Source organism: Poecilia latipinna, unplaced genomic scaffold, assembly GCF_001443285.1.
Source record: "Poecilia latipinna isolate Pla-1442-1.1 unplaced genomic scaffold, P_latipinna-1.0 Scaffold1426, whole genome shotgun sequence".
NCBI classification, from domain to species: Eukaryota; Metazoa; Chordata; class Actinopteri; order Cyprinodontiformes; family Poeciliidae; genus Poecilia; species Poecilia latipinna.
The window spans coordinates 160,418-172,236 of NW_015114042.1; the positions used below are offsets into that span (position 1 = coordinate 160,418).

The following is an 11,819-nucleotide window of genomic DNA, read 5'->3' on the forward strand; positions in this document are numbered from 1 at the left end:
AAAAAAACAAACATAAAATAACTCCCTCAGATGAAATTCCAGTGACTGAACTAAAATCAGTATCTAGAAAAACTTGCCTTGAAATATCTTGAAAATCCTTAAGGCTTAAACAAAATTATGTATTTTAATACAATTAATTAGGAATTTCATCTTTAAAATGCTACGTAGAATTGCAAAATCCTTGTAATATAGTTGAACTAGTGATATAAGCAAAAATACAGCTTCATCTGTAAATGGTAATCAAAAATTAACTGACACTGGAAGCTTGACGAGAGCTGATCTTAGCGAGTTAGCTAATTATATAATTGATCTTTTTTTTTTTTTTAAGTGACCTAATAAACCATCTAATAACTGGCTGACTCAGTTATTATATGGTTCCAAGACAGTCAAATCTCAAAAAGAGCAGAAGATGGTTGCCTTGGAGATTTGAAATCGTACTACATCCAGTGGTTTCCAGGTCATCGCTAAGTTGTTCTCTGTACCTGAATAATTCCCAAACAGCTGACTTTCCTTTTATGATCAGGGGGCAAAAGTTCAGCGCTTCCTTCAACCATCACACGCAGCTGACTGACAAACCGACTGAAGGGCGAAACAAAACGTGAGCTACTGTCTCTGAAAACTCATCCACACAAGTTTAAATCCCAGCAGTGGTATAATGGGAAGAGAAAAAAAATTCTGGCTTACAACTAGATCCAATAAACTAATCAATATTTGTTTTCTGTGAACAACTAAACATTTAGACAATAGTAGATGAAAACAGTCACTGATATTCTGTTATTGCACAGGCATTTCCACTTTCACGTTGAAACCAAAGAGGCTCCCTCTCCCTGCAGCATTTATCACATCCCTCCTTGCTTTAGTTATTAAAACTGCAAAAGTCTGACGGACTGATTTTTACCCAAACAAGGTTTGTTGCAACTATTTTGACAAGGATTCACTGCTGAAGTTTTGTTAGTGGTCAAAACATTTGGGGAACTCGCGGGCAATTTTAGCTTCAGATCATGTTGCCCGTGTCTCCAGATATTGATTACAAAGCCGGCATACGTGCCTCAATTTAACCTGTGGGTTTGTACGGGAGACCCTTCCTGATTTTAGCACAGTCTATTTTGGGAACAGTAGTCCAGAATTGGACCAATGCCAATTCTTAAGGTGTCAAACTGTTCATCCTGTCACCCTGCTAAGGGCAGCAGTCAATGTAAGGTGTACCTAAAGGCTTAATGACAGTTTATGGGTGATGCTTTTTTTTGTACAAGTATCAATCTGGCCTCTGCATTGGGCTGATTTTAACGGATGGAAGTCGATTTGGCACGATCAACAGTGGCTCTTAAAAATTTTGTATGTTTACGTGAGTTTGCAGACAGATAAACCTGATAGCATGGCACCAATGCCAAATACCTTCTACTAAAATTACAAGGTAAGGAGTATTGGACTTTCATGATCCATAAAGCTCAGAAGATGTAAATTATTAAATAAGGGAAAAGATTTCATGGCTTTTCTCTATTTCTTGCTAGTGTGACCAGAACTGCAATTTCAATTCAGATAAAAATATTCAGGTGTATTCCACCCGGTTGTATGCCAGTACGTCGTTTGTGGTAAAGTAAAAACAAGACTTCTTGTAGGTTTCTTTTGCGAGTGGATTTCCTCTTACCTATCTGCCGTACCGATTAGCATTACCCGACTCTGGAGCAGGTGCAGATATTCTTCCAACTGGGCTGTAAATCTCTCCAGCTCATTAAGACTTACTGTGAGCCTCTTAGCTGATGCGCCCCTCACTGGCCCTTTCGGTTTAGGCGCACGGCCTTGTCTTGGCAGGTTTGCGGCACATTTGCCACACTCTTCGTTTTCGGATGACAGATTAAGCAGTCCTCCATAGGATGTTGGCGGCTCAGGATACTGAGCACCGAAGCCCTCTCTGACGTTTATCCCTGAACTGAACAAACCTCTCAGGTGTTCACAGAACAGCTGTATTGAGGCTGAATTTTAAATTACACACACCGACTCTGCTCAGTTGGTTGCACTGAGAAAAGCAGTAGTTAAATAAACAATAAAATAATTTTTTTTGCCCATTTTTCTTCTGTGTTGCCTTTGTATTTCTGTCTTCTCATGCTTTAGTACTTGTTTTTTGCTCAATCCTGATCTGTTTTGGATCACCTGTGTTTTTTTTTTGTTGTTGTTGTGCTCTTCTGCCGTTCGTTGCAACAGCTCAGTTTTCCCAGCAGACACAATTTGTGAAGAAAACTGGCAGAATGACCACGTCTCACATCCTCTCCTCCTTTCACTGCACCATTACCTCATGTCACGCTTGCTGTTGTTGCGTCAGCATTACAACATCTGTCAGCGTCGGTCCGATTTGGCGCATGCGACTCTGCACCGTGCATGTGAACACCTTTGGCTTCAAATCAGCAAATACTCCTGGAGCAGACGCACGTGAATATGCAGTCAGATTTATACGTCCGGTCTTTTAAATCCTGCTGCAGAGGACAGGAGATTGTGTTGAACCTCTTTTCAGGAAATCTTCAGAGCTTTTTCCCCTACTGTTTGATTTATTATGGAATATAACGAGTATAACATGAAAAGTGGCAAGTTTTATTAATGAAAAGAGTTGTGTAATGTCCCCCTCTTGTTTAATCACACCCTTTTTTCCTCTTCGAGGGCTGATACAGAATCATACTCACCTTTCATTTGATTAATTATTTTTAACGTACTTGAGGTAAGCTGTGAAATCGCTGTTAGCATTTTAATGACTTAATGAGACCTAATTACTAGAAATGGGAGAGAGGATACAAGGAGCCGTTAGGGGTGATCTGTCTGTGCTGAAACACATTACCAGCTGCGTAGAAGCTTTAAAATGCTTCTCATGCGCAAGTCTTTAGTTTGACTGATTTTTGCATTTGCTCCATGGGTGTGTCGTTACATCAGTACAGCGGCTTTTTTTCTTCTTCTTCTCCAGTGTAGATATGTGTGGATGTGTCAGCTGCCTCACTCAGCATAACCTCTTCATCAGGAGGTGATGGTGGGGAGTCAGGCCTCATTTAATCAGGGGAAGAATTCCATTTCCCATTAACTTAATTAGTCTGACGGCAGAGACGGGGAAGCTGGAAGTAACCTGCTCTGTGTGTATGTGAAAGTCGACCAATTTAAAGATGAACTATAAAAGTGATTTTCAAATTAGATTGTTGTCGGAACAAAGACGTGACATTATGCAACACAGAATTTTCCATGTTGATACCAGATGCAGTTTATGCCACACAAGAGCCACACCACTGCACGATATGCTGTCCAGACACTACGTCTGAACTGATGAGGGTTCACTCGGGCTGCAGAAGGCTTGAAACTGAAAGTGAAATGGATGACTTGGCCTACTTGGTAAATAGTTCAGTAAACAAAAAATAAAAAAAACACTTACCTGGAAGATCTCATTGAGGTTTAAAGTTTCACTCCTAATGTATTAATTGATCTGTAAATATAGAAATAAATTAGGACTATGACTGCATAAGAAACGGTATGACTGCATTCTCACACTAAAAAATGCAACAAATTCCACACCAGTATTTTAAATATAAATGCACTATTCAGAATGAGAGAGGATAAAAGTGATCTACATGCTTCATAGACATACAACAAGCTGTGTTATACCACATGATTTCCAAACATTTAAATCTGAGTAACATGCAGTTTTCAGTAGGTGTGCAAGTACAGCAAGATGGGAGGCTTAAGCAATAAATATTTGACAAAAGCAAAACCTGATCCTCCTTCACCTGTTGTAGAAAGATGCCATATCATTGTGAGCTTGTTGAAAATAAAACTGTTTTCTTGGAGTGGTGATAGCGTACAGCTAGCTACACATTAGCCGTCTGTTTTAGCTTACTTCAGCGGTGTAAAACAATTCAAACCAAAACCGTTCACAACAAAAAGATACGGCAGACATTAATAATCTACAGTTGTGAAGTTTATGTTGTTTATTTGGACATTTGTGTGCCTATGTGGGGTTATGTTGGTGAGCCTGCCAGTTGTTCCAAACACACCAGAGCAAAAGTTTTAGATTTTTTTGCACAATTGGCTTGTGTCCTTGGAAGAATAATACCTTCACTTCAATTCCTGTTACAATGCTAAGGTGCATCCAAACAAGTTGCTTCATAAAACATGGAATTGTAAGTGATAGAAGGAACATTCTTCAGGATGATTTTCTGATTGAGAAAGGCAAAGCGGTCAAGCAATCTTTCATTCTTCAAAATCTTTAATTGTGACAGAAATCTCTAGTCCTGAGCTTGAGTGGTTGCACAGTGTGACTGCCAAATTAGAAACAAAGATGAGCTGTAATAAAGCAACATTATGTTTTTCCTGGAAAAATGATGCAATGAGATTCTTGTTCTAATTTGCCAAGGCTTGAGCACTTGCTTTGTTTTATCCTTCCTTTGCATCCCAGGTACACATTTCTTCTAGCCTTCCTTTAGGAGGGAATGAGTGTTGACAACCCAGAGCTTTTACTGATGTAATAAATGTCTTCAGCAGTAATGGCTACTAACCATCAGACTACTCCACACACTGTAAAAAAAAAAAAAGAAAAAAAGAAAAAAGCCTTAAGATTCGTCAGGGAATCTTGCTGCTTCACAAAATAATATTTCTTTTTGTCAGGCAGTTGGGGGCAATTTGTTAAAAGTGATTTCAGAGCAAATCGAGGCAAGTCACTGTATAACGCTAATGAATGTCAGTGTAAAGGCAAAGTAAAACATTTAAATTAAAATTTATTAGGAGAGAAAAAAAAGGTCTTGGCTGTGACGGGAAAAAGCAGTGAAAGAGAAATGATGACCTTCCAACAGTTGCAAAAGATTGAGGACTGAGGGAAAATAGTGGTTTTGTGTTAGAAGAGCTCTCTGAGAAAAGCTGAACTTTCCTTTTGCACTACAGAGTCAAAGGGAAAAGACTCCTAAGATTAAATGTTCTTGTTGTATTCAGTTTATCTGATTTATACAAATCACCGTAAGGCCAACCTCACAAAAAGCCTGCACACATTTTTCAAGATTTTCATCTTTTTTTTTTTTTTTTTTGCTGTTGTATCCTTTAATAAGAAATGATAAACGTACTTTGTTCACTTTGCTGTTTGGTTAATATGAGAACTACCTCCTCTGGTCTCATACATATTACAAAGTGCATGTTATACATAATGCATGGCAAAGGATGCTGACTTTCAAGTTATCAATTGTCCTCAGAACAGTGATCAGTCTATTGAAAGCCATGCAGTACAGTTGCTAAAAATACATAAGCAATGTAGCAGCAAACACTAAACATCAATCAGCATTTGACAACAATTTATGCTGTCTGTATTGAGATGATTAGCATTTTAATGTACTGTATTATCACATAATGGGATGTGCTTTCACTTTTCTGCCCTTTCTGAAGAGACTAAACTAATTATCAAATGATCTGCAGAAAAGGTTCTTGAACTTGATAGAAATGGAAAATGATACAGAGATTTCCAGGGATTTGGAAATGACAGTATAGGCTGTGTTCACACTCTACTTGAGAAGTGGAAAATTTGGGATTACGTTGAAACCAAGCCAATGCCAACTATACCAAAAAATAATCCAGCCAATTGTTTCCGATTCAAAGAAAAGCAGCCAAATGGCTTCAGCTAACGCATATTGAACTCTAGAAAAACAAAAAGTACTGTGGTAGATTCAAGATGCACAATAAAGAAAGACTTGAAGGAAAAGTGGCTACATGATAAAGTCACCAGAAGATTGTTGTTACTGTCTAGAGTATAGCCTGCCTCAAAACAGGAAGTGACCAAAATGTAACTTGATGGCCACAACCACTGATGCTTTTGTGGAGGAGTCACTGGGGATTAAAATGTACAAATCTGTAAAACACCAATGTTTCTACATCAGTGTTTTGTTTTAACTTGGTCAAAACTGATGGGAAGATGAATGTGTTTTTAATTTAATTATTCTTTAAATAATCAAAAAGCAACATTTAAATTGAGGATATTTGGAAGGAGACCCAGTCACATCATTTGTAGCACACGCTTGCTGCTGATTGGGACGATACGGGAGTTGAAATCCATTTCCAAAGCGTTCTGTATGGGAACCGCTGCAAAGCGAGAGGTGTCTTGAGGTCACCAAGTCTCCATAACAACCATTAGCCACTGTTTACATGCCAGCCAGCTGCCTAAGAAGCATGCCAAAAAGAAGTCGTTTCTGTCTCCCCATCTGAACCGTAAACATTTGGAGTTTGCCTAACTCCACCGGAGCTTTAAACTTTGGTCAGACGGAACACATTGAAGTTTTCAGGCTGGGTTTACAGGAAACGGAGAACAAATATGTAGAAAAGCAGGGTTAGGTGTGCGTGAGGGTTTGTGATGCTGATGCAGTGAACCCATTCCTCTTCAAAAGACCGCGAGAACCTTATAGGAGAGTGTAGCATTATGTAAGTGGATCTTTTATGATTCTACACATATGGCGAAATCAAAAGCCTTCTATCATGTATCCAGGAATAAAAACAGGAAATCTGTATGATGAAATGGAGAAAAAACCAAATAGAGAGAGTCATAGAACAGGTTCATAAATCCCTGTTCTATATTTGCTCAATCGTGACAAACTATCGTCATATTGGAAAAAGGATTGTTGTAGAAAAAGTCTGTTATTGTGGAAGCTGTGATTTTGTCAGAAATAATTATTTCTTAATATGTGATTTTTTTCCCCCCACCCTTCTCAGTAATATACCCATTTTAAAAATTGGTCTTTCATTTTATCCCACTGCAGTGAAAGACTGATTTATACACTTTTTTTTTTTTACAGATCTTTACCAGCGGTGCCAATAAACTCTTACTGTGCCAATCTCATTTTTAAAGATCCTCCTCCAAGAAACGGTCTCCGCTCTATTTCAGAACGGCCCGTTTTATAAATGTTCTGTTAAATCCATCTGTGCTCCCAACTTTGCAGAGACGAGTAAAATGTTTCAAAGTAGCGAGTATGATGTTTTTCCCAAATTTATCACATAGTAAAAGAAGTTAGACAAGTGAGGAAAAATGCTTTGTTTTTCATATATTCTGAGAGTTCCTTGTAGAAAGTCGTAAAACTGTTGTATGGAGTAAAGATAAACTGTCCCAGACCCGTCATGGTACATCCTAGTGAACTGATCTGTTTTTTCCTCTCTTCCTACACAGAAAAGCCTGTTTCGGCGGTGGAACTGAGCTGTGGTGCTGGGCCCAGCCATGTGATTCTGGAGCTAGGTTTGCCACTTTTGCTGGACTGCAACCTGGGGTCCAGCGACACTCCTTTCAATGTCACCTGGTTCAAGGATGGCCAGCTCCTGCCGCAGGCGCCGGGAGATCGCCTGCGGTATTTGACCAACGGATCCCTCCTGTTGTCGCCCACTTCTGCAGACAGCCAGCCTCCCCAGAACGTAGAGGGCAGTTACAGCTGCGTGAGTGCCAGCGCCATCGGAGCCCTGACCAGCCGGACTGTCAACGTGCTGCTTGCAAGTGGGTGTCGCGCAATTCACAGAACACTCTGCTGTCGTTTGAAGATTGTAATTGAGCTCATGTAAGGCTGAGGCTCAGTCCTGTCTGCAGATGAGCCTTACATGATGTCTGTCTGCATGTGTTTGTTGGCTCTATTCAGACTCCAGTGATCCTTTTCAGCTGTGTATTTTTTTTTTTTTTTTTTTTGGGTGGAACAGGATGCACACATTTGAATTCATTGTAGATTTTCTCTTATGCAAGTTTTCCTTGATGAAGCCAGCTATCAACAAGCTTCTGATTGATTTCTAGCTGGATATTTGACTCCTTTTCTCATAGGTAGCAGAGATCATTCAAATTGACCGGTTTTCTGAAATGGACTCTATCTTAAAACGTAGTGCAAGAAATTCAGAGTTGTGTTTGGTTGATTTTTAGGCCACTTTATCCATTCGTAAACAGTTTCAATGTGGGTTTGTCCCTTTTGAACACCAAACTACTATGCATCATTTCACTAAGAAAAATTAAAAGTGGCACAAAACATTGAAAGTCCCAACTTACAGTGACTTTCATGCTGATAATTATTCTACAAAATCTTAACCCAAACTTTATATGAATGGCTTTTTTTTATTCTTTTATTTCGAAACCAGAGCCTTATTAGGAGTCAAAGGATGCCAACAATACACCAAAATTCATGTTTATCCATTTTGGCTTCTAACTTCTAAATCCAATAAATCCCAGCATGGGGGCGAATGTGGCTCTGTGGGCAGAGCAGTTGTCTTGTGATCGGAAGGTTGTAGGTTCGACTCTTCCTGTCACATGTTGGTTGTAATTAATTCTTCACATGCTCCTCATCAGTAAAAGCTGAGGTTGAGAGAGGCTCTTCAATTTGAGAGTCATTTTCAGGAAAGAATGATAAAGAAACTAAATACAACAAAACTTGCTTGACAGATTTTGACAACTGGTTCATCGTGTTTGTTTGCAGCGGTGACTAAACGAGGACTTTTAGTGTTATGTGAGCCTCAGATCTGGCACATTACATATAGTACGTCATTAGGCAGCTCTAATTGTGATCTTAGGCTGTAAGTTAGAAGTACAAGCATCTGGCATTTTGGTATGATTAACAGTTGCATTGCAGCTGTTTAGAGGAGGGCATTATGGAAGTTCTTGCCCACAATGAGTCAGATTGGAAACAATTTTGTTGCTGTCAACTTGTAGGAAACAGTCAAAGTGGGAGAATCCCGTACGTTTAAGTGGAAAATTCACACAACCTTTGGTTCCAGCTTTACCAGTCGTTTTGTAAAGGTTTATGTGGCGTAAGTAGCACATATTCATTAGCAGCTAGACATGGTGCGCCTCCTTTACGCAACTTAGTTTATGTCAGTCTTGCTCAGTGGTAAAGATTTTGATCCAGTGTTTCAGTTTAAAAAAAAAAAAAAATCTGACATTTATGTATTTGATCTGCTTATCGCCTGGCATGAAAGCATTCTGGCTTCTTGATGACCGGCCTTTTTATCTGTGCATCAATAATAACTTATCCTCTGCAGCCGGACACTTGTTCTCCCTTAGCGTGTGGAGAAAAAGTTGTTTTCTTTGTGCTTTCTTCTTCTGCTCTTTGAAGGACGACCGTGTTTCTTGACCCCACAGGTTCGCACAAAGCCGTACCATTTTTCAATTAGCTGGAAGATCGTGATATGAAGCAGCAGGGGATAGATAGGAGTTTTTGTCTGACCGAAGGACTGACTTTCCCTCAAACTCCCGAGTTCTGCTCTTTATTCAGTCATTAGCTTTGTGTAAGACGAGACACCATCCAATGTGGATCTGCTGTTTTTTGTCAGCTGCTGCATGCTTATTTATGAAGCTCTTTTCTTTGGGGAACAATAAGGACTAAAGTACTAACAGGGAGGGGGCGGGGGAGATGTTAGATTAAATGCTACAGAGGGTGGAAAAAAAGCAAAGGAGAATTTGGAGAGTTACAGCCTCTAACATAATGAAAGGGCTTTGCAAAAGGATCCACACCCCTTGTAGTTACACTACAGTTTCAATCTTCAATGTATTTTATTGCAATTATTTATGCTTAAAACCCCTCTACCCCCAAAAAAGGCAGCAGAGATTTATATGTTAAAGAAATATTACTGCAAAAAAAAACAACAACAAAAAAAAAACTGAATAGTGTGGGCATTCACATGTACTCATCCTGTTTGAGGTAACATTTTTGTAGAATCTTCTTTCACAGCAAATACAGCTTCTGCTCAGTTGGGGGGGAGAGAGGGGGAAGGATGAAGAGTGTGTGTAAAGAGTAATATTCAAGTTTTGCCAAAGATTCTCAATTGGATTTAGGTGTAGACTTTGACTGGTCCAGTGTAACTTGTGAAATTGCTCAGATCTGAAATAGTCCATTGTAACTTCCTGACTGTACGTTCAGGATAATCCTACTGGAAGATGAATTTCCACCCAAATCTCAAGTTTTTTACACTCCAACACTATTTACCAATGACATGAGGCGACTAGTTCAAGTGGATGTGTTTGTAGGGGAATCAGGTTTAAAGGGACAAAATACAAATCCATACAAATAATATCACATTTTCCTCTAAATAAATAAAAGCGTCACATTTTACTTTCACTTCGCAAATACACGCAAAATGTCTGGTAGCGAATATCGTATAAAACCACAGTACAATACATTACGCATGTTACTGTGACAACACGCGTAATTTCAGGAGTGTGAGCACAGCGTCGGTGCATCTTTCAGTCTGTGTGTGAAGGGTTTTTGAATCGAACCAGAAGTGCGAAACAAGGCGTTGGATGTGAGGCAGGCCGAAGCCGGTCTGCCTGGTGGTCGGATCTCGAGCAGACCTCCTCGTCCTCCTCCCCCCCGGTGTCTTCGCAGGAATCAGAGTGATGAGAGAATGTAGCAGAGATCACATCTGTGAAAACACATTAGGAGAGCCACCTGCTCTGGTTTCACAGTCACCGTGTAAGTATGAATCATGTGCTTGTCCCTGAAAAGCATAGAGACGGACAAGGACTTTCGCTCCTTTTTTTTTTTTTAATTTATTTATTATTTTTTTAAATACAGTTTCTGAAAGCAATGGATTTTTTCTTTTCTCCTTCAGTGTGTAGACAAAGACAGCAGACAGCCGATTTGCAGAAGGGAAATAAACACAAACGAGGCCAGGTACAGTGTGTTTGTTAAACATGAAGTAATTAAGTTTCCTACAGTAATTATGAGACAGTTTTGTAAAATCCCAGTGGATTTAATGATGTCCTTCTACAAACCAAGATGGCTTTTTAAAATTTTTTAAAATCTTTTTCCCAAAACTTACACCTGCGTGGTACCATAAAGGAGACATTTTTAAAAAATCTTCCTTTTGGCAGCGCTGTAGGGCTTTCCTTCTCGCGTGTCCGAACTGACCGAGCTGCACATGCTCCATGGTAGCTTTTACAAATAGCCCATCCAGGCTGGAGGTATGCTTGATGAGCTTTCACAATCTCAGCCCTAGAGCCGGGTAGCAAAGAGGTCACGGGTGGAATTATCTGCTTGCACAAGGGGAGGGGAAAAACGCTGCAATCTGATAGCCGAGGGGCCGAAGAGTGGGGCACAGAGAGGGGGACAGACAAAGAGAGAGGGAGAGAGCAGGGGGGGGGAAAGTCAAGAGAGACAAGAAAAAGAAAAGGGGATAAACTCAATTTGGTCGCGTTTTTATTTTTATGAGCTTTGCAACTACAGTACACCTGAAAATCCATCCTAATTTATAGCTGTGTTTTGGAATCTCGCCTTTGTTGTGAGAACGTCAATGAAAACTTACCTCTGCTGTCACCACTGTCAGATTTTAACCACGTTGGGTGATCACTGGGGTGTCGGATGGATCTGCTGTGGAATTTCATCTTGAATTCTGAGAGCCTAAAAAAAACAAACAAAAAAAGATGTACACAGTTCTACTTTGAAAGAATCAGAGGTGGAAGGCCAGCCAGTCACCATTGTCCCATCGTGATACGGGCAAAGGGCCCTCTTTGAACAACCCCCTCTCCTCTCTCTCTCTTTTCATTGACATTTGCTGCTGTGCACCCTTGCTTATCTGCTGTCATTCACCCTCGTGTGCACACACCGTTAGAGAGGAGATACACAAAGTTAATCCACCAATGCAAACACAAGGAGTGTGTCTGCAGGCACCGACGCGGACCGAACACTGTGAGGTAAAGAGCAGCTTTGCCCAAAACCCCCGCGACTCACGAGCTCGCCCACGCTCGGACAGTCTGGCATCGCGTCAGGCGCCGGTTCCGCATGTGGTGCGGAACTCTGGGATTTTAGGCTACGGTGCAGAGCAATGTGTCAGGAAGTGCCAGGGGTTAATCATCAATG

At 40.3% G+C, this 11,819-nt stretch overlaps 1 protein-coding gene across 1 annotated transcript in view; it reads left to right on the top strand.

Annotated features, from left to right (window-relative positions):
• LOC106962525 (immunoglobulin superfamily DCC subclass member 4-like) overlaps nt 1-7,860 on the top strand; it is a 29,188-nt gene extending 21,328 nt beyond the window's left edge. Inside the window, exon 2 of the mRNA XM_015056987.1 lies at nt 7,166-7,860. Coding sequence (XP_014912473.1) covers nt 7,166-7,548 — 383 coding nt within the window. The 3' untranslated portion in view covers nt 7,549-7,860. The remainder of the gene's footprint in view (nt 1-7,165) is intronic.
• Nucleotides 7,861-11,819: the final 3,959 nt, after the last annotated feature.